Source organism: Lissotriton helveticus, chromosome 1_1 (assembly GCF_964261635.1).
Source record: "Lissotriton helveticus chromosome 1_1, aLisHel1.1, whole genome shotgun sequence".
NCBI classification, from domain to species: Eukaryota; Metazoa; Chordata; class Amphibia; order Caudata; family Salamandridae; genus Lissotriton; species Lissotriton helveticus.
The window spans coordinates 1,620,579,360-1,620,602,178 of NC_136057.1; the positions used below are offsets into that span (position 1 = coordinate 1,620,579,360).

At 46.2% G+C, this 22,819-nt stretch overlaps 1 protein-coding gene across 1 annotated transcript in view; it reads left to right on the top strand.

The window, feature by feature from the left end:
• Nucleotides 1-9,767: 9,767 nt before the first annotated feature.
• LOC144773752 (N-chimaerin-like) overlaps nucleotides 9,768-22,819 on the top strand; it is an 89,090-nt gene continuing 76,038 nt past the window's right edge. The window contains exon 1 of the mRNA XM_078658883.1: nucleotides 9,768-10,338. Within this exon, the coding sequence (XP_078515009.1) occupies nucleotides 10,093-10,338 (246 nt within the window). The 5' untranslated portion in view covers nucleotides 9,768-10,092. The remainder of the gene's footprint in view (nucleotides 10,339-22,819) is intronic.

Consider the following 22,819-nt stretch of genomic DNA (forward strand, 5'->3'; position numbering starts at 1 on the left):
CTGCCATTACGACGCTGCTTTTACAACGCAAGTCGTTTCAATGTTTCAACGGAGGGCGCTGTTGGAAAAGGAATAGTTTAATTTTCTATTCCAACACTTTCCCTACTGTAACGTGGGCTGGAGTTGGAATAGAAAATTAAACTATTCCACTATCCAGCACTTACAGCGCAAGTCGTTGTAACGACTTGCGTTGTAAAAACCGAGTCGTAATGGCACGCGGGGTAAAAGCCCGCTTTGTAATGTCATACAACCCTGTCTGCACAGTGAAAACTCCAGCCTCTACAGAGAGGAAACTCAACCTCTGCTCACGGGAAAACAGCCTATGCACAGAGGAAAGACAGCCTCTGCATAGGGAAATCCCAGCCACTACAGAAAGGAAACTCAGCCTCTACTCAGGGAAAACTCTGCCTCTGCACAGGGGAAATTCGGTTTCCACACAGAGGAATCTCAGCCTCTACACAGGGGGGGAAACACAGGCTCTGCACAGGAAAAAACCCAGCCTCTGCACATGTGACAACCCAGCCTCTCCACATGGGGAAAACTCAGCCTCTACACAGGGGAAACTCAACCAAAAACTCAGCCTCTGCACAAGGGAAAACCCAGCCTCTATACAGGGGAAAGCTCAGTCTCTGCACGAGGGAAACCCCAGCCCCTGCATAAGGGAAACCCCAGCCTCTACACAGGGGAAACCCAGCCTCTGCATAGGGGAAAACTTAGCACCTAGAGAGGGAAAACCCCAGCTGCTACACAAGGTAAACTCATCCTCTGCACAGGGGAAAACCCAACCTCTACATGGGGGCAACTCAGCCTCCGCATAGGGGAACCCCAGCCTCTACACAGGGGAACCTCAGCCTCTGCACAGGGGAACACTCAGCCTCTAGACAGTGGAAACAGCTTCTGCACAGGGAAAACCCAGCCTCTACACAAGGGAAACTCATCCTCCGCACAAGAGAAACCCCAGCTTCCTCACACGGAAATATCAGCCAACAAGCACTGGCGTTGCCAATAGGTCTCGCAGTAGGAAAGTTTGAGCTATTGGTTTTCTAAATGACATTTTATTTTTTTGTTTTGTGATTTACAATGCCCATACTTTTAACTTTTCGCATTAGGAAAGTTTGAGCGATTGGTATTGTAAATGACACTTTTTTAAATGTATGTGATGGTTTTGAAAATAGCAAAATTAATAGCTGTCAGTTACAATGTCAATAATTTTAACATTCGCAAATGTCACACCTATAGCATTTGTAATGCAATGTGTGTTGTATTTACGTGACTTAGATGTATTGATATTACAAATAACAAAGGCTTTTAATTTTGTAAATAATTAATACTTAAATAAAAGTTATTGTAATTTATAATGGCAATAGCTTAAACGTTTGTAGATAAATTTTGTGAAGATTATGTTCAGTGTATTTTATTGTGACGAAAATCCAAGAACATTGCATTTGCACCTACACACACATATGTGTTGTAGCACTGAGTGGTGTGAGGGTGGGGGGGTGTGAGGATGAGGGTGAGTGGGTGTGTGAGTGTGTGAGGGTGAGTGAGGGGGTGTGAGGGTGAGAGTGTGTGAGGGTGAGGGTGTGAGGCTGAGTGAGGGTGAGAGGGTTGTGAGGGGGTGAGGATGAGGGGGTGAGTGAGGGTGTGAGGGTGAGGGGGTGTGAGGGTGGGTGAGGGTGGGTGAGGGTGAGGGTGAGTGAGGGGGTGTGAGGGTGAGAGTGTGTGAGGGTGAGGGTGTGAGGCTGAGTGAGGGTGAGAGGGTTGTGAGGGGGGGTGAGGATGAGGGGTGAGTGAGGGTGTGAGGGTGAGGGGGTGTGAGGGTGGGTGAGGGTGGGTGAGGGTGTGACCAGTTAGATATGGTTGGTATATGTTAAACATAATGAGGATAAGAAATGGACCGTAGAGCGTTAGATATATATGTTTACGGTATTTGCAAATAGAGGAAAGCGTCCCCACCCCTGCAAGAAATACTGGCAGGATAAAAACACTTATTCATAATTCTATAGGTAGTATTTTTTTTTTGTGAGTTGCATCAGCACGCGTACAAACCAGTAGTAGTTTGCGATAAGGTATATTAATTACAGAATTTTATTTTTTAAAACCATCTGCACGTTTGACCTCTATATACAGAAATGCCATTTTTGGTTTATGCTGAAATCATTGAAGGGAAGCATAGTCATTCTTGTTCAAAAGGAGAGAACGAAATACATATTCAATTGCCCTGGGAAGATCCTGGCAAAAATAAGCTCGCTTGAGTTAATTCACATGTGATGGAAAGCGGAAGAATGTTCCCGAACATGGTCTGGACAAAAACACTTTTGTCGCCCAAAAAACTGTAACTTGGAAGCGTATTAGTAAACCAAACATCTTACTGCCCTAATCCTCTGTTTCCGTAGTAACACTTTGAGCAGTAGGATGTATTTCTGGGAACTAATATGGCATATCTCCTACATGCAGCAAAGAAGGCATAAGTAAGTGTACCATTTACGAGTCTAGGTAAGTCAGTAAATTCATATTTTTAAGAAATATTTAACAAAACGAGTACTCCAATGCATCTGGTTCTGGTGTTGCGGGCTGCTAATCAGCTGCTGTAGGGAAGGAGGGAAGGGGGCGAGTTGGAGCCCGGCACAGCGGCTCATTATATAGCTGGAAGAGGCTTTTGTCGGTGAAGCCGTGGGTGGAGCAACAAATGGGCAGGCTGTTTTGGGGGGGCTATAGGGGGAGCAGATGAAGCTCCAAATATAATGAAAGCGAATCGCTTGTAATATCGGAGCTACGCTGATGCAAATTGAACTATTTAAAAAAAGGTTGGCGAGCACTTGTGAGAAAAAGCGCAGCGCCCGCAAATAAAATTAAAGCGCTTATAAATCCGGCGACACATTGATTTAAATCGAAGCATTTTTAAAAAGACCTAAAAAGAGATCAGTGCATGGTCCTCGTGACTAGTGGGGCAATAAGTAAGAACAAGACGGAGGGAAGGCAGAGAAGGGGAGGGGGGAGGAGAAATGCGACACGGCGGGCAGGGGAGGGGGCCGAGCGGGGAGAGCGGGATGACCATTTACGAGTCTAGGTAAGTCAGAAAATTCATATTTTTAAGAAATATTTAACAAAACCAGTACTCAAATGCATCTGGTTCTGGTGTTGCGGGCTGCTAATCAGCTGCTGTAGGGAAGGAGGGAAGGGGGCGAGTTGGAGCCCGGCACAGCGGCTCATTATATAGCTGGAAGAGGCTTTTGTCGGTGAAGCCGTGGGTGGAGCAACAAATGGGCAGGCTGTTTTTGGGGGGCTATAGGGGGAGCAGATGAAGCTCCAAATATAATTAAAGCGAATCGCTTGTAATATCGGAGCTACGCTGATGCAAATTGAACTATTTAAAAAAAGGTTGGCGAGCACTTGTGAGAAAAAGCGCAGCGCCCGCAAATAAAATTAAAGCGCTTATAAATCCGGCGACACATTGATTTAAATCGAAGCATTTTTAAAAAGACCTAAAAAGAGATCAGTGCATGGTCCTCGTGACTAGTGGGGCAATAAGTAAGACTAAGACGGAGGGAAGGCAGAGAAGGGGAGGGGGGAGGAGAAATGCGACACGGCGGGCAGGGGAGGGGGCCGAACGGGGATAGCGGGATGAGGGTGTGAAGCAGCAGGGGCCTATGAAGTGAAGCTAAGCTTCACTTCAAAGGTGTGGGAGGAGTGCTGCTACGGCCTGGGGGAAGCTGGCTGGGGAGGGGGAGGAGAAATCCAAGTAAGGCTGTGCGCGGGGAGAGAGAGGGGAGGTGCTGGAGCTGGGGAACAGATGGCCGTGAAAGTTTATGGCCCAAAAGCGCGTGCCTGTGGCCACGTGAACTCGAAGAAAACCGCATGGAAAAACCCATGGTTTCACGAGTATTTTGAGCACTTGAATTCTCGCTCCGCTCAATGCGCATGCGCATTGAAAGGTCGCGAGACCTAAAAACGCAGCATCTGCGCAGGTGAAACTCAGCCTCTAAGCAATGGAAACTCAGCCAAAAACAGCCTCTGCACAGAGGAAACCCCAGCCTCTATACAGGGGAGAGCCCAACCCTTTACACAGGAGAAACTCAGCCAAAAACTCAGCCTCTGCACAAACGAAAACACTGCCTCTACACAGGGGAAACTCCTCCTCCGCACAGGGGAAACCACAGCCTCTACACAGGGGAAACTCAGCCTCTGCACAGGGGATAACTGAGCCAGAAACTCAGCCTTTGCACAGGGAAAAACCCAGTCTCTACACAGGGGAAACGTGGCCAAAAACTCAGCCTCTGTGCATGGTAAACTCAGCCTCTATGCAATGGAAATTCAGTCAAAAACTCAGCCTCTGTACAAAGGGGGACCTAGCTTCTATAATGGGGAAACTCAGCCAAAAACTCAGCCTCTACACAGGGGAAACTCATCCTCTGCACAGGGGAAATCCCAGCCTTTACATAGGGAAAACTCAGCCTCCGCATAGGGGAATCCCAGCCTCTACACAGGGGAACCGAAGCCTCTGCACAGGGGAACACTCAGCCTCTCGACAGAGGAAACAGCTTCTGCACAGGGAAAACCCAGCCTCTACATGGGGGCAACTCAGCCTCCGCAAAGGGGAAAACTCAGCCTCTACACAGGGGAAACTCATCCTCTGCACAGGGGAAACCCCAGCCTTTACATAGGAAAAGCTCAGCCTCCGCATAGGGGAACCCCAGCCTCTACACAGGGGAACCTCAGTCTCTGCACAGGGGAACACTCAGCCTCTAGACAGTGGAAACAGCTTCTGCACAGGGAAAACCCAGCCTCTACACAAGGGAAACTCATCCTCCGCACAAGAGAAACCCCAGCTTCCTCACATGGAAATATCAGCCAAAAACTCAGCATCTGCGCAGGTGAAACTCAGCCTCTAAGCAATGGAAACTCAGCCAAAAACAGCCTCTGTACAGAGGAAACCCCAGCCTCTATACAGGGGAGAGCCCAACCCTTTACACAGGAGAAACTCAGCCAAAAACTCAGCCTCTGCACAAAGGAAAACACAGCCTCTACACAGGGGAACCTCCTCCGCCGCACAGGGGAAACCACAGCCTCTACACAGGGGAAACTCAGCCTCTGCACAGGGGATAACTGAGCCAGAAACTCAGCCTTTGCACAGGGAAAACCCCAGTCTCTACACAGGGGAAACGTGGCCAAAAACTCAGCCTCTGTGCATGGGAAACTCAGCCTCTATGCAAGGGAAATTCAGTCAAAAACTCAGCCTCTGTACAAAGGGGGTCCTAGCTTCTATAAAGGGGAAACTCAGCCAAAAACTCAGCTTCTACACAGGGGAGACTCAGCCTCTGCACAGGGGAAACCCCAGCCTCTGAACAGGGGAAAGCCCAGCCTCTACACAGGGGAACACTCAGCTCCAGATGAGAACACTCAGCCCTAGAGGATTGAAACCCTGAGCCCAAGAACAAGAGAACACCTAACCTCAGAATAGAGACCCAGATCCAAAACATTGGATCACTCAGCACCTGAACATAAAAATAAGCCCCAAAATTGTGCACTAAGATCCAGAACAGTGGAACACTCACCCCAGAACATAGCACTGAGCCCCAGAACACACAGCCCCAGATCATAATCCACCGACCCAGAACAGGAGAATATTCAACCCAAATTTAGGGAATATCCAGGCCCAGAACAAAACACTCAGGACCTGAAAAGGAAAACACTTATCCCCAGTAAAAGGGAACATAGAAATCAAGAAAATAACACACTGGAGCAAAACAGGGAAACATTCAGCCTCAGGCGGAGGAACAACGAGGCGTAGAAAGAACAGTGAGCCCCAAAAAAGGGGCATACTTGGCCCTTGAACATTCAGCACAAGAACAAGGAAAAACACAGTCCCAGGACCAGGAAACACTGAGCCCAGAACAGTTCGGCACGTAGCAGCAGAACACATCACTCACCCCAAAACATAACACTCCGTCTCAAACCAGGGTAACCCTCAGCTCATGGATACTCAGCCCCATAATATGGGACCACTGAATTCCAGAACAAAACATACAGCCCAAGTACAGGGGAACACTCAGCCCCAAAACAGAGCACTCTGTCGCAAACCAGGGTAACCCTCAGCTCCTGACACTGAGCCCCAGATCAAACACACAGCCAAAAAAACGGGGAACACTCAGCCGCAGAACAAAACACACAGCCCAAGAACAGGGGAACACTCAACTGCAGAGGAAAACACACAGCCCACGAACTGGGGAACACTCAGCCCCAAAACAGAGCACTCTGTGGCAAACCAGGGTAACCCTCAGCCCCTGAGCGGACACTCAGCCCCAGATAAAACACACAGCCCAACAATAGGTGAACACTCAGCTGCAGACAAAAAACACAGCCCAGCGACAGGGAAACACTCAGCCCCAGAACAAAACTGAGAGCCCAAGAACAGGGGATAACTCAGCCCCAAAACAGAGCACTCCGTCACAAAACCAGGGTAACCCTCAGCTCCTGAGTGGACACTCAGCCGCAGATAAAACACAGCCAAAAAGCAGGGGAACACTCAACCGCAGAACAAAACACACAGCACAAGAACCTTTTAAGCACTCAGCCACAAACAAAAAAACACAGCCCAACGACTGGGAAACACCCAGCCCCAGAACAAAACTGAGAGCCCAAGAACAGGGGAACACTCAGCCCCAAAACAGAGCACTCCGTCACAAAACCAGAGTAACCTTCAACTCCTGAGCGGACACTCAGCCCCAGGGGAAAACACACAGCCTAAAAACAAGGGAACACCCAGCCGCAGAACAAAATACACAGCCCAAGAACAGGGGACCACTCAACTGCGGAGCAAAACACACGGCCCAAGAAAAGGGGAACACTCAGCCGCAGAACAAAACACACTGCCCAAGAACAGGAGAACACTCAGCCCCAAAATAGAGCACTCCGTCACAAAACCAGGGTAACCCTCAGCTCCTGAGCGGACACTCAGCCCCAGGAAAAAAAACACACAGACAAAAAACAGGGGAACACTCAGCCGCAGAACAAAACACACAGCCCAAGAATATTTGAACACTCAGCTGAAGACAAAAAACACAGCCCAACGACAGGGAAACACTCAGCCCAGAACAAAACTGAGAGCCCAAGAACAGGGGAACACTCAGCCCCAAAACAGAGCACTCCATCACAAAACCAGGGTAACCCTCAGCTCCTAAGTGGACACTCAGCCGCAGATAAAACACACAGCCAAAAAACAGGGGAACACTCAACCGCAGAACAAAACACACAGCACAAGAACAGGGAAGCACTCAGCCACAAACAAAAAACACAGCCCAACGACTGGGAAACACCCAGCCCCAGAACAAAACTGAGAGCCCAAGAACAGGGGAACACTCAGTCCCAAAACAGAGCACTCCGTCACAAAACCAGAGTAACCCTCAACTCCTGAGCGGACACTCAGCCCCAGGGGAAAACACACAGCCAATAAACAGGGGAACACCCAGCCGCAGAACAAAATACACTGCCCGAGAACAGGGGACCACTCAACTGCAGAGCAAAACACACGGCCCAAGAAAAGGGGAACACTCAGCCGCAGAACAAAACACACAGCCCAAAAAAAGGGGAACACTCAGCCGCAGAACAAAACACACAGCCCAAGAACAGAGGAACACTCAGCCATAGAACAAAACACACAGCCCAAGAACAGGGGAACACTCAGCCACAGAACAAAACACACGGCCCAAGAACAGGGGAACACTCATCTGCAGACAAATAACACAGCCCAATGACTGGGAAACACCCAGCCCCAGAACAAAACTGAGAGCCCAAGAACAGGAGCACACTCAGCCCCAAAACAGAGCACTCCGTCACAAAACCAGGGTAACCCTCAGCTCCTGAGCGGACACTCAGCCCCAGGAAAAAACACACAGCCAAAAAACAGGGGAACACTCAGCCGCAGAAAGAAACACCCAGCCCAAGAACAGGGGAACACTCAGCCACAGAACAAAACACACAGCCCAAGAACAGGGTAACACTCAACTGCAGAGCAAAACACACGACCCAAGAACAGGGGAACATTCAGCCACAGAACAAAACACACAGCCCAAGAACAGGGGAGCACTCAGCCGCAGGACAAAACACACAGCCCAAGAACAGGGGAACACTCAGCCACAGAACAAAACACACAGCCCAAGAACAGGGTAACACTCAACTGCAGAGCAAAACACACAGCCCAAGAACAGGGGAACACTTATCCCCTGAACAAAACACCCAGCCCAAGAACAGGGGAACACTCAGCCACAGAACAAAACACACAGTCCAAGAACAGGGGAACACTCAGCCGTAGAACAAAACACACAGTCAAAGAACAGGGGAACACTCAGCCGTAGAACAAAACACACAGCCCAAGAACAGGGGAACACTCAGCCACAGAACAAAACACACAGCCCAAGAACAGGGGAACACTCAGCCACAGAACAAAACACACAGCCCAAGAACAGGATAACACTCAACTGCAGAGCAAAACACACGGCCCAAGAACAGGGGAACACTCAGCCCCCGAACAAAACACCCAGCCCAAGAAGAGGGGAACACTCAGCCCCCGAACAAAACACTCAGCCCAAGAACAGGGGAACACTCAGCCAGAGAACAAAACACACAGTCCAAGAACAAGGAAACACTCAGCCGTAGAACAAAACACACAGTCAAAGAACAGGGGAACGCTCAGCCGTAGAACAAAACACGCAGTCAAAGAACAGGGGAACACTCAGCTGCAGAACAAAACATGCAGCCCAAAAACAGCGGAACTCTCAGTCGCAGAACGGAACTCCCAGCCCCACAGGCAGGAGAACGCACAGGGCAAGAACAAGTGGACTCTCAGGGCAAGAATATGGGAACTTTGGGGATTGAAGCACCCTCAGGTCCCAGGGAGAGAAATGGTCAGCCCTAGAACCGAAGAACACAATAATTATTTATAATCCCTAGAAAAGGAGACGTCAGCTCAAAATGGAGAATGCGGATTTACAAAAATAGAAGGGTTGGCTCCGAAACAATAGAGCAATCGAAAAATAGGTAACAAAAATATGGTATTGTATCGGTATTTATAATGCGCCTACAGCCCGACTAGGCAGAGTCAGTCGATCTAACCGTGGAGACCACGCGTGACGCATCCTCATGACAAGAGAATAGAAAACACTGACGCATAGAATAAGGAAATATTTTCCTGCTAGCCGTTAAAATAATCTTCATAGCCTGTTACTTAGTGCAAAGAAGATCCCTATCTGGCTAGAAGTTTCTCATGACTAAAATGCAGTTTGCGCGCGCCCTTCTGATAATTACAGGAGTGTCCACGCGACTGTGAGTGAATGGACACCGCTTTAGGGTCATTAAAGGGGGGGGACAGAGAGACAGCCGTCCATCAGTCGAGCAGTTGAAGAGGAGGAGTATACAAAACCCGAGCTAATGACAACCCCGGGTTGAGTGTAGAGTGATGCGGGAATTTAGACAACTGTAGAGCCAGTCAACATCTGGACAGGAGCAGACCCCATCAAACAGCAGGGTGTCTTGGGCCCCACACCTTGCCCCGCACAACTGCCCTGAACAGGGGTGCTGCCTTGGACAGTTTGCGCCCCTTGAAAGACACCAAGAGTGCCAGGGAGGAGGCGAGGATGCGCCCGCGCGGTGGTCCTTATCTCCGCTGATCTCCCCCCTCCCCCTCCTAGCTCCCTATTGGCTGGCTGGTCAGTGCAGCCCCCCTCTCCACCCACCCTCGGCTTCTCTCCCTGGCTCTGTATGGCGGGGGGGCTGATGAGACATTCACTGCCCGCCTCCATTCTTCGCTCCATCTGTCACTGTGCCCTGCTCCCTGCGGCCTGGCATCTGGCAGAGCCGTGTCCCGGAAGGAGGGACCCCTGAACGCTGCTGCAGAATCCGTCGATATTTTGTTCCGGTGGTGCCTCGCTCAAATCCGAGTTTTTCTCCAGTAATTACCTGGCCTTAATTTTTTTTCATCCAATTCTCCGTCCGTTGGCCGCGAACCTATATTTATACACATTATTTATTATTTATTTATTTTTTAAAGAGGACGGGTCTCATTTAATAAAAAAATATTTATTTATATTTTGCGGGATGCCGTGCCAGGAGTCCAACCCGAGGCAGCAGGAGGAGCCCTGCCGAGGGGCCCGTCGGGCGCTGGACATTGGAAGGGTACCCGCACTGCTGGCCACCCTCCTGGGGGGTCAAGCCAGGTCAGGTGGCCTGTGGCGGCCGCTGAAGCTGCTGGCCTGCTCCGAGCTGCACCCTCTGCTGCGTAAACCCAGCAGCTCCGAGGAGCAAAATGCGTGTCCGATGAACCACAAGGCGCATCATTTTCAGGTAGGCGCTATGCACGTTGTCCCCTACCGTCCCGATAGGCCATTGATTGCGTGGCACCTCGGCGAGGCTTGTCTCTTGCCATTAGACATTTGCATTTTGAACGTGTGGATTTCCTATTGTCCGTGTTAAGGACACTTTCCATTCTGTGGCTTGTTTTTTTTTTTATTGTGCATGCTAATATGGGCCTCCAAGACCCAAAATACATTGGGCTTGTTAGCAATCAGCCATGACCGTTTGAAAATGTCATACATGTAATGATGCCGCTGGCAGCTATGTTTGCATTGCGAAGTGGGAAGAACTATGTTTTATGGTGTAGATTGTATATTGGAGAGATAACCACATAATTGCTGTGAGCTGCTCGCAAGTCTTTTACATATATCCTTGGCTACCTCTGGTTTGCGGTTTTGAAGCACTGTATTCATCGGTGTGGCTGTTGTCGAACTGTTTTTATCATCTTTAGTAAAACACGTCTTTCTGAGATTTACCCACGTGAATTGGTGGTGCCCACGACCTGCAAGCTGTGTTCAAAATTCTGCAGCAGATACATTGACTTTGTAATATATCTTCTCACAATAATTGGACTACTATGAGTCAACATGTTAGCGGGCAGTTTGGACTGCCTTTTCCTTGACAATTGTTGCCCCTGTCCTGCTCTGCAGAGCGGTTTATCCAAATATCGGCAGGCAGCTAACAATCCCTCAACATTGATTCTGACATGTGCCAGCCCTGCTTTATGTTTTTTTTTCTCATACTTTGTCTATATATTAAATGAGTTTTATTAAAATGTACATGGGGCGCATCTCACTGCCTTGGTGGCATATCCAGTGTCATACAGCATAACACCTCATTCTGTACCATATACTTGCGATACCAGAGCATTTTGCTCCTCTAAAATAACTTTCTAATCCATAGCATAATTTGGCATAGTACATCAAACATAACAACACAAAAAGATGATGAATAGAATGCTGAACCGTGTCAAACATTCACCTCCGGTAACAGATCTGGGTTTAATCCATCGTTTTTTTTGCTCACCATGCCTCCCCAGTTTCGGCCCAGTCATATCAGTCTTGACCCTGTGCCTCATGGGAACAGTCCAGCCTGAACTGCCAGTCGAGGTCTTTCCTGCACACGAAACAAGCATCCTGGGTCCGGTTTCGAGGTATCAACCGTCATCAGTCAAGCTAGCTCGAACACAGTGCCAAAGTGAGCCACTGTCTAGACTGCAGGGCTCGAGTCAGGGTACCACCCGGGTGGACGGCGTCCCCGCACTTATTTTACCGAGCTTTTACCGGGTGGACGCCGTCCCCCTGCCCAAAAGCTAAACTTTCAATTATGACGTTACTTGCCCGTTCGGCCGCCCCGTCGATCTCCCTTTACCCAGTGACACGAGAGATCCGTGCCATTGGAATTTTACCTGCATTATTACTATTATAATATTCTGCATAAAGCAAAGCAAGGAGATTTGTAAAACCAGGACTGGCTGACATCGCCCACATAACAGTTGAAAACTTGAGAGCTTGATAACTGGAGCAAATGGAGCCACACATTCACTCTTCGGCCTCTCTGGGGAGAGATCGTAGCTCATTCAGAACGCTGCTCATGCGCTGGCTTCTCTGATGCAATCGCATCTATGGGGTGAGCGAGGGGAGGCAATGAGTCTGATGGTGCAAGCCACCTTTCGTGACACCACGTCCTGTTGTGACGTCACTTCCGGTGACACCACCTAACTTGGAGCGTCCCACCACTTCTTTTTTTAGGACTTGTGCCCTCCTAGACTGAGTGAGTGTTTGAAACGTTTCAGCACTCCATCCAATATTTTGTTGTGTTGATATGTTCACCTTAAGTGCCCAGATATGGATCCCTCGCTCGCTGCGGTACTGGGGTGTCATGGTGAACACTGGATTTAACCCCCATCACTGACTGGGGGGTGGGTGAGTGTTTGAAAAGTTTCAGCACTCCGTCCATGATTTTGTTGTGTAGCATAGTTCATCAAATCCCATAGCATAAATGTACCTATTCTAGTTAATACAAAATCACATTATACTATATCTTATAGCATTCCATAATAAATCAGCGCATTTTGCTAACATATAACTTTCAATCCCATAACATAATTTGGCGTAATATATGAAATACTGTAACATAATTTACATACTCTAGCATATTATACAATACCATATTACAATACATATTAAGGATGTTATGAGATAGTTTGCTGTGATGTAATTTTCAATATAATGTATATTACAGTACATATTAATGATGTTATGAGATAGTTTGCTGTGATGCAATTTTCCATAAAATCCTATGCTAGGCGAAGTTATGTTATTGTTCAGTTTATTATTGTGTGTTACAACATGCTATAGTATGCTCTGTTACGGAAAGTTATCAAATGGTCTATTATTATATGTTACAGAAGAAGAGATATGACATTGCATATTATGCAGTGCATATTAAGGTATGGGATGGTATTTGGTGTAGTATGCCAGATTGTGATAGAATGGGACGTTATGTTAGGGTAAATTGTGTTCTGCAAGGAACCATTCCATGCCAGAACACAATTTACCCATACATAGCTTCCTATTCTATCACAATCTGGCATACTACACCAAATACCATCCCATAACTTAATATGCATTGCATAATATGCAATGTCATACCTCTTTTTCTGTAACATATAATAATAGACCATTTGATAACTTTCCGTAACAGAGCATAATGTAGAACACGCTAGTACAATGCACTATGTTGTAACACACAACAATAAACTGAACAATAACATAACTTTGCCTAGTTTAAGATTATATGGAAAATTACACCACCGCAAACTATCTCCTAACATCCTAATGACCCATACATAGCATAATTTTCCTTAGCATAATAGAACACACCAAAGCCCCATACAGTGGTCAGCCAGACATTCACGGCGTCTGTCACGTTTGGCAGATTTTCATTGTGACAAGCAAGCCTCGTTTTGCCTGTTATTGCTTGTCTGCTGCTGCTGGGGGGATCACAGTGACAGATACATCGTTAAAAAACAATGTTTCTCTCTTCTATTTGCCTGCCATTGTCATTTGTGTGTCTGGTACGGTGACAGGCACAGTGGTTCTCTTCAGTGACAGGCACGCTATGCAAGAATTATTTGCAGTTGCATTTGAATAATTAATTTAGGCTGTGGTACAGCTTAAGAACAAGTTAATTTGCTGGCTAGTTTTTTTTCTACTGTACTTTCTGCTTAGTAGAGAAAATGGCTTCACAAACCATTCCTCCTCCACCGAATTTTTTACAGGGTCCTGGCCTACCTTCCATCGATAGGGTTGATTGGAAGGGGACCGTTTTTACTTACCTGGAGGCTATTGGGGGAGATGTGAATGTGTCAAAAATAAATTTGGCCATTCTTAAGCACAGTTTAGGTGTGGATGGCAGGAAGGTATTTAAAACGTTGCCAAAACCTGTGGGCAGGTGTATCGATGGATCAGACAATGAGGAAGAGGATGTGTATGAGGATGCTCTTAAGGCGTTGGATGAGAATTAAGGAAAAAAGTCAGTTTGGTGTCGCAGACACAATTTTTTCACGTGGTCAAGGAATCCTGTGAGTCTATTGGACAATATGTGGCCACATTAAAGAGACGGGCAGTCACATGCAAGTTCAGTGATCTTAGGGATGACATTATAAGAGATCGAATGACAGAATAAGCAATTTAAAAATTCAGCAAAAGTTACTAGATCTGAAAGATCCCATCTTAGACAAGATGACTGATGTGGCCGAATGCATGGAGAACACTCATGGTTATGTAGGAGAATAGGGGGAGCTGGGTCCAAGCGGAGTTCTGATGCAGAGAAAATATGTGGAATAGTGGCAGCAAGGAAACAGACTCGTGATGCCAGTGAATGATATTGGAAGAACGCAAAGTAGGGTCAAAAAGAGAACATGTGTCAGATGTGGCAGTGAAAGTAACTGCCCTGCTATCAAAAGCAAATGCTTCAAGTCTAACAAGTTGAGGCATTTCGTGAGAGTATGTAGGATGAGGGATTCTACCAGTACTAGAAAATCTGTAAATGTAGTGTGGGACATGGAAAATGAAGATTCACATTATAGTGATCAAGGAGACATTGTGGTACTAATGGTGAGTGAGACAGGTGGGCAATTGTGTACAGTCTCCGCTTTTTTGTGGGGAAGGATATAATCCACTAAGGTGTACCATTCAAGTGAATGGTGTGGAAGTGCAGGTTTGAGCAGACTTGTGCTCACCTTTCACCATTATTGACAAATCTATCTGGCAGAATGTGAAGGTTTCTTAATTGCATCCTAAAGATGTTGAACCAGAAGGATATAGTGGTGAGTAATATTACATGTTTCTGGGATATTTTGTTGCCAATTTAGAGTTTCAGGACAGACGTGCAAATGGTAAGGTGTATGTTGTGGAAAAGGGAGGTCACTTTTGGGTGGGAGAGAACCAAATGCCTGGGGCATGGTTCTAGATCCCAATCTTCCGCTACAAGTTTTGCTAATTGTGAGCATAGGAGAGTGAGATGACCAATTTCCAAAATAGTTCAGAAATGACCTAGGTTGTTTAAGAACATTTGACTACAAAATTGTTTTATAGGAAAATGCTACACCCAAAGTGCACTAGGTGGAATGTGCCATTGGTTTTGAAGGGTGCCCTGAAGGAAGAATGACGAAGATTGTGTGGCAATGGTGTTATTGAACCTGTCGAGGCTTCAGAGTGGCTTAGTCTGATTGTTATTGCAAAAAAATCTCATGGCAGTATCCGCATGGGCGTGGACTCGAGAGACCTGAACGAGTGCATATAGGTGGATCATAATCCTCTACTCCCCAAAAATGAAATGTTGGCGGGTGTGCCGGGGGGTGGGGAGGGGTGGGGGGGGGGGGTGTCGCTACTTTACTACTTTGGATTTATCAAGCGCCTTCCACAAGGTACACCTGCATACCGAGTCTAGACATTTAACATCTTTCATCATGCCAGAGGGGGCATTCCAGTTTGTCCACATGCTGTTTGGTCTGGCATATGCGTCTGCTGTGTTCGAGAGGTTCATGAGAGGCATTGTGGAGGACATGGCCAATGTCTTGGTGTTTTAAGATTATGTTTTGGTTTGGGGTAAAGACATTATGCAGCACATTGAGGTCCTTAAGAAGGTGTTGAGCATATTGGAGAAAGCCAGGGTCACTATTGGTTTGCTAAAATGCAAGTTTTGCAAGTCAGAAGTAGAATACCTGGGCCACGTTTTAACATTCGATGGGGTTATACCCAAACACAGCTTGACAGAGGCCATAGAGAGAGCCCCATCTCCATAAGATAAGGACCAGCTCAGATCTTTTTTGGGTCTGGCAGATTATTATGCCAAATTTGTACATCACTTCGCAGTGAGGGTTCACATTTTGTGTGAATTGATGAAAAAGGATGTTGAGTATTTGTGGACGAATGAATGTCAGCAAGTTTTTGATGTTGTGAATAGGGCAATTGTGAAGGCTGTAACGTGTAAACCGTTTGATCCTGTGGACAGAACGATTGTTGTCACTGATGCCAGTGCTTATGGTCTCCGAGCGGTTTTGATGCAAGAACATGAAGGGAAGAAAAGAGTTGTGGCGTCTGCATCGCTGACTTTAAGGGGTGCTGATAAGATGTATTTGTTGGTGGAGAAGGAGGTCCTGGTCTGTTATTGGGGCATGCAACACTTCTGTATTTTTATGTGGGGCATGCAGTTTGAGCTTTGGAAGGTTCATAAGCCTTTAGTTGATCTAAAGCTACACCATGCATTGCAAAATGGTTGCATCAATTGCAAGAGTATGTTTTCACTGTGAGATATGTGCCAGGTGTGAGGAATATAAATGCAGATTTCATGTCTAGATTGCCTCTGGATGACGTGGGTGTTGAAGAAGAAGATGGGTGAACAGTTCCAGAAATATCTGATGTGTGTCAAGCCACTGAGGAAACTGAATGGAAGGATGCTATGGCTGCAGATTCTGTGCTGGTTACGGTGCAGAAATTGTTTCCCAAAGTGTTTGGGTGGATGTTGGATAAGGAGTTACTTGTTCACAAGAATGTGTGGGAAGAGGTGTCTGAAGTAGATGGAATTGTGAGAAGAGGAGATAAGTTGGTTGTGTTGGAAGGCTGACATTGCAGGTTGTTTTCTTTGATGCATGAGGGACATGGTGGAATCAATGAAAATTAGGACTAGGATTGATTTCTGGTAGCCAGGGATGGACAAATTGAAAGGTTTGTTAGGAGCTATCTTTCGTGTAAGTCTAGCGACAAATCGCACAATTTAAAAGAAACTACAATTAATCCAGGGGAATTGCCCATCAGGGCATGTTAAAAGTAGCCAAAAGGTAGCCATTTGTGGTCCCTTCGACTATTTATGAATGAATGAAAGGTTTGCCATACTACTTATGGATTACTATTCCAAATGGCCAGAAATGGCTTTTGTGTAGGAGTTGAAGACAGTGAACATAATTGCTTTTTATGAAGACATCTTCCTGAGGTGAAGATGCGCTGCAGAAATTCTGACAGACAACTTTCCGCAATTTGTGTCTGAGGAGTTTGGTAGTTTCCTCAAGAAATGGGGCATCAAACATAACCTGTATATCACCCAAGAGGAAATGGTCCTATTGGGTGCTTAAACCGTGTATTGAGGCAAAGTGTGCAATTGGCAGTGTCAACAAATATCTGTTGGAGGAAAAATGTGAAAGAAATGTTGTGGAATTACAGAATCACTCCCCATTCTGTGACGGGGCGGCACATTTTCTGTTTGTTACAGGTAAGGGTGTCCTGTACAATGCTTGTCCCTGCGTGGAAGGCGAGGTATGGTCAGAAGAAGGCACCGAGTGAGAAGTTGTGTGACAAAGTGGGAAGCTATCAGACAGGTTACATATGGAGACACAATGAGAAGGTGATCAGAGGGAACAGAACATTTGAGGAAAGTGTGATGGTGAGAGTGTGTACAGGTAATGTGGTCAAAAGAGGATGCTCCAACTTATCTAATCCCAAGAAGGTGAAGAAAATGTGAGGAAATCTGTTGTTATTGTTCAATATCAAACGGTGGAATGCCAGAAGAATAGGTGGAGGAGAAGGAATGGATGGAAAGAGAGGGTTGTGAAATGAGCGTGGTTAAAAAAACAGAGGTTTGGGCAAAGAAAGTCTGTTGTGGCTTTTGGATTACAAATGCACTTAGAAATGTGCTATTTAAGATGTCTGTACATTAGTTTAACATGTTAAGGAAAGGGGATAAGTAGTATTCTGTTATTGTTATGTTAATATGTATCTCCCCTAGTAACTGTTGCTCTGTTCCAATGCACCTTGTGATTCCATTTCTGGAATCCACTTGGGGATTTGCTGTGAAGCTGAGATAGAAGGTTGCAGAGGATCTTAGAGCTGACCAGGGGCCATTTATTAGTGCTTAATAAAGAAGATTTTCTACACGCTTCTGTATCCGCTCATCCCAAAAGAGACATTAATTAATGTTGTGTTTTGGTGTTGTGCATGAGGTCAGGGACATTCATTATTATTCAGTTTTTGTGATGTGCCCGAGGCCCTTTGACATTCATTAGTGTAAAATGTTAGTGTTGTGCGTGAAGCCAGGGACATTAATTCATGTTGAGTTTTGGTGGTGTGTGTGAGGCCGGGACATTATTGTAGGAGTTGTGATCGTTGTGCGGAAGGCCAGGAACATTATGATGCTTTGCATGAGGCCAGAGACATTAATTAATGTTGAGTTTTGGTGATGTACATAAGGCCATGTGACATTCATTAGTGTTAAGTTTTAGTGTTGTGCGTCAGGCCAATGACATTATGATGTTATGCTTGAGGCGAGAGGCATTATTTAAGTTTGGGTTTTGATGTTGTGCATGAGGCCAGGGACAATAATGTTGAGTTTTCATATTTTGTGTGAGTCCAAAGACATTAATTATTATTTAGTTTTGATGTGCTTGAGGCTAGGGACATTATTTAATGTTGAGTTTTGGTGTTGTTCATAAGACCCTGTGACATTATTTAGTGTTGTACGTGAGGAAAGGGACATTAATTCATGTTGAGTGTTGATGTTGTGCATGAGGCCAGAGACGCTCCTTAATGCTGAGCTTTGAGGTTGTGTGTGAAGCCAGGGACATTAATTAATTTTGAGTTTTGCTGTTGAGCATGAGGCCCAATAACATTTCTTAGTGTTGAGAATTGGTGTGGTTGTATGTGAGGCAGAAGGGCATTGATTAGTTTTGGTGTTGTGCGTGAGGCTGTGAGACGTTGATTAGTTTTGAGTTTTGGTGTCCTGCTTGAGGCCCTGTGGCAGTAAATAGTGTTAAGTTTTGATATTCTGCATGAGCCAAGTGACTTTCCTTTGTGCTGAGTTTTGTGTTGTGCTTGAAGCCAGGGACATTCATCAATGTTGAGTTTTGGAGTTGTGCATGAGACCCAATAACATTTATTTCTGTTGAGTTTTGTTGTTGTCGTGGGGTGGGGGGGGGCACATTGATTTGTTTTGGTGTTGTGGGACAGGCCAGGGTTTTGAAGTTGTGCATGAGGCCAGAGACATTAATCAATGTTGAGTTTTGATGTTGTGTGTGAAGTCGGGGACATTGATGTTGAGTTTTTATGTTGTGCGTGAGGCCAGAGACATTTATTAGTGTTTAATTTTTATGTTGTGAGTGAGGCCGGAGACATTAATGTTGAGTTTTGATGTGAGTGAGGCCTGGGAAATCCTGATGTTCTGCCTGAGGCCAGAGCCATGAATTAATGTTGAGTTTTGGTGTGGTGCGTAAGACCGGGGACATTAATGTTGAGTTTTGATTTTGTGCGTGAGGCCAGAGACATTCATTAATGTTGAGTTTTGGTGTTGTGCATGAGGCCTAATTACATTTATCTTTGTTGAGCTGTTGTATGTGAGGCCTAAGGGTATTGATTTGTTTTGGTGTTGTGTGAGAGGATAAGTGGCATTGATTAGTATTGAGCTTCTGCGTTCTGCTTGAGGCCTCATGGTAATGATTAGTGTTGAGTTTTGGTGTGGTGCGTGAGGGGAGGGGCATTAATTAATGTTGTGTTTTGGTGTGCGTGAGGTCGAGCAACATTGATTAGTGTTGAGTTTTGGAGTTGTATTGAGGCCTAAGGAATGTGCTCTGGACTTGGTGCATTCATCCCACAGCTGTATTTGTAGTTAATATGAGGATGGAATAACTAGCTACATGTACAAACTAGTCAGAGATGTGATCTGGGAGTCACTTGGGTCCTGATTTGAAAAAAAGCCATTTAGTTCTTTTCTTGATTTTCATTAGGTGTAAGGGTTCTTATGCTCTTTGGGGCTAGGGTGACCATGTGTCCCAGATTTGCCAAGACAGTCCCGGTTTTTCACCAGTTGTCCCGGCAGATTTCGGAAAATGTAACTCATGTCCCGGTTTTTAGAGAGGGTCAACTGAAAACGGTGGGAGATGCCTTTTTTGGTCGAGCATTTGAGACCTCTTGTATATACTTTAGTATATACTTATATGTATATGTACTTTGTGGGCTCTGGAGATCAGCCCTAGGACTTGTCTGCTTCCACTTAGGGATTTTATTTTCTATTCAACGGCCTCTATTTAACTGTCTTGATAGAAAAAGATGCTTAGAGTTCATAGACAATAATATATTTTTCAAATCTTATATTTTCATTGATAGGACCACCGAAGGCCCTGATTTTATATTAAAAACAGAGCTTTGGACTATACCATTTCCTGAAGAAAGGCAATATTTCTCTTCATGTGTACCCATACCTGGCGTGTCACACAGTTTGGTGCTTACTTTCCCTCCATGTTAAAGAACAGTAGTTGTTTCAGCACCCAGGCTAATGTGCTGCATAGCTAAATACTATAAGGTCCCAAAGACGAGACCGATTGCATTGCAAATGCTTATTATGCAAAGCTGGAATAGGAAAGCAATATAATTAACAGGCATGCTACTGGCTTTAAAAAATGCATTTTATTTATGTTGTTACTGCCTCTTGTGTACGTCTGTGCTGAGGAGCGCTGTCTTTCTGTGCCCTCGGTTGAAGTAAACTTGTAGTCCTTCTTCTATTTTTGTGAAATGTCCCGGTTTTTGTTGGTTCTAAAATTCTGGTCACCATATTTGGAGCACATGTACAATCTTGCCTGTCTGTGCTGAGAAGTAGCTTCCCTGGTCTTTGAAAAGGGATATTATCAGGCGTCCGGCCAATTTATGTAAGTTACATCTTTCTCTGGAGTAGGCCAGCTTTCATTGGTGCAGCAGGTGCGGCAACACTTGGGCCCAGAGGTCTGAGGGAGCCACTGAACCCCCATCATTGCTGTATTTCACAGTTCGGACAGGGACCAAGGGCTCATTTCCTTCCTCACACCAAATAACACCCACTGATCTGGAGGTCACAGCCCAAAGACAAATCCTAACCAGAAAATACTTCCCTCTTTTGTTGGTAGAAGTAGTGGATTTCTGTGAATCGTTTCCGGACAGAGCCACTGCCCTAATGAGGAACAGGCTCACCCCCAAAGGGGCAGTTACACTAAACACAGCGTCCTCCTAGAAAGAAACTGTTGGCCATAGAGAGGCCACCGTTTACTCTCATGAAGGGTTAACAATCCCTAAACGGGTCTGTCTGTCTCCCAAAAGAGCTTGTGCCCTGATGGACCTTTTGGGGTATGTCTGTGCTGAGATGTAGGAGGCACCAGCGAGGCTTGAGGTGCGAAGGGAAGTTTGCCATTCCTAATCAACAGCACCCCTCCCCCTCCACTTTTAACACCGGCTGGAAGGAGTGCATTGTCTCGGTGGCTGCGGTGTTTACCTCGGCATCCAGTGAGGTGGAGACGCCCGCCCCCCTCCCCTCTCTTGTCACTTTGTCCAGTCTGCATTTCAAGGGGCCCGCTCTGAGTGGATTACGGGGTGCGAGGGCCGCCTTTCCTGCCTCTCATCAGCTTCACTGGGGGTTATTAGCACCCAGGCCAGACTTCTCTAAACCCATCCTCCCCTGGCAGGTAACAAAGGCTCGGCGGTCTCTTAGCACCTGCCTCACGCAGGGCAGGCTGCGCCAGGCATACCTCAGCCTGCCTAATGACGTCCCACCCTTCCATTTATTCTGTGCTAATTACTTCATTTAAAACCCATGTGAATGGTGGCCATGTTTTACGGGCTTCTGTAAGATTTGCGAGGTGTTAAGCGTGAGAATAGCTCCCCCAAACCGAAGGCTTCTCGGGAAAAGCGCAGAGACTCACATTGACTCATATATGACGAATTGGCGGGAACAGTTGACGGTGCCTCAAAGCATCTCTCTATATAGCACCAAACAAGATTATTTAAAACCGCCATTGGTATTGTAAGCTGTGGCGTGAACATATGTTTTGGGTACAGAGGAACACAACGACAAGGGTCTTTCATGTATTTATTCGTAATTAATTAAAACCATGCAATAAAAGTAGATAAATCCTTCTAAAAAAGAACCTGCCCATTAAATCACACTAAGAGAACGCACAACATACAGGGCACTCAGTGTATTCAAAACGTTTGTTAAGTATTTCACGAAGTTGAAATGCATGGCACGGTAGCAAGGCAGTTTGTGAAGGGAGGCAGGCGGTATTAAGTAGTAAAAAAAAATTCACTCTCCGTGCAGTGCTCTGTTATCATTTTGGAGAATTGTGAAGTAGTTGAAAATGCACAGCAATTGTGACAAAACGTTACCGTGGAAATTTCCCGCGTCTCAGTGTCACAGGTTGTCTCTTTTGCATACACTAAGGGGCAGATTTATCAACACTTTGCGCCCGTGCAAAGTCAACAAAGATGATGCAAACTGGCTGAAAGAGTTCATTTTCGATTTACTTTTTTTCACATTGGAAAGTTTTCTAAAAGTACAGCAAAATAGCTCTACGTGGTGCTTTGCATCAAGTGGGCGACCCATGGGTGTACATGGAGAGGTGTGGCTCACTGGTTAGAGGTGGCAGACCTGTAAGCAGAGAACGGCCCGGGACCAGGGTTCAATTCCCCACGCGGCAGGGTCGTGGACCAGGGTCAACGGACTCGATAATTCTCGCCTCGGTGCCTACTCTAACCAGGGATCACACTCGGCAACTCTGGGCATTAAGCTTGCCTCATCTCTACAATGGCCCCCCACAGACGCCGGGGATGCCTGGTTTCACCCTGGAGATACCCAGAAAGGGACCATCTCACAGGGAAAACCAGGACGGATTCCCCAGCGGTCTACAGCGCCAGGACACTCGGGTAGAGTAACAGTGCGCTTTACAAGTATCCCACATTTACATTTACATGGGCATTCCTACGCAGCACCCATGGGTTTTCTGACAAAGCACTTTCCACACACATTTGTAGATACAGCTTTGTAAAACAGAAATTTTCTCCTTGAGGCAAGCGCAAAGGGGGAGAATAGTTGTATTTTCTTCAAACGTTTCCCAATTTACATGTGTGCTGCACTGGACCATCAGTGTAACACGCTGCTGAGAGCGATTTGTGGTAGT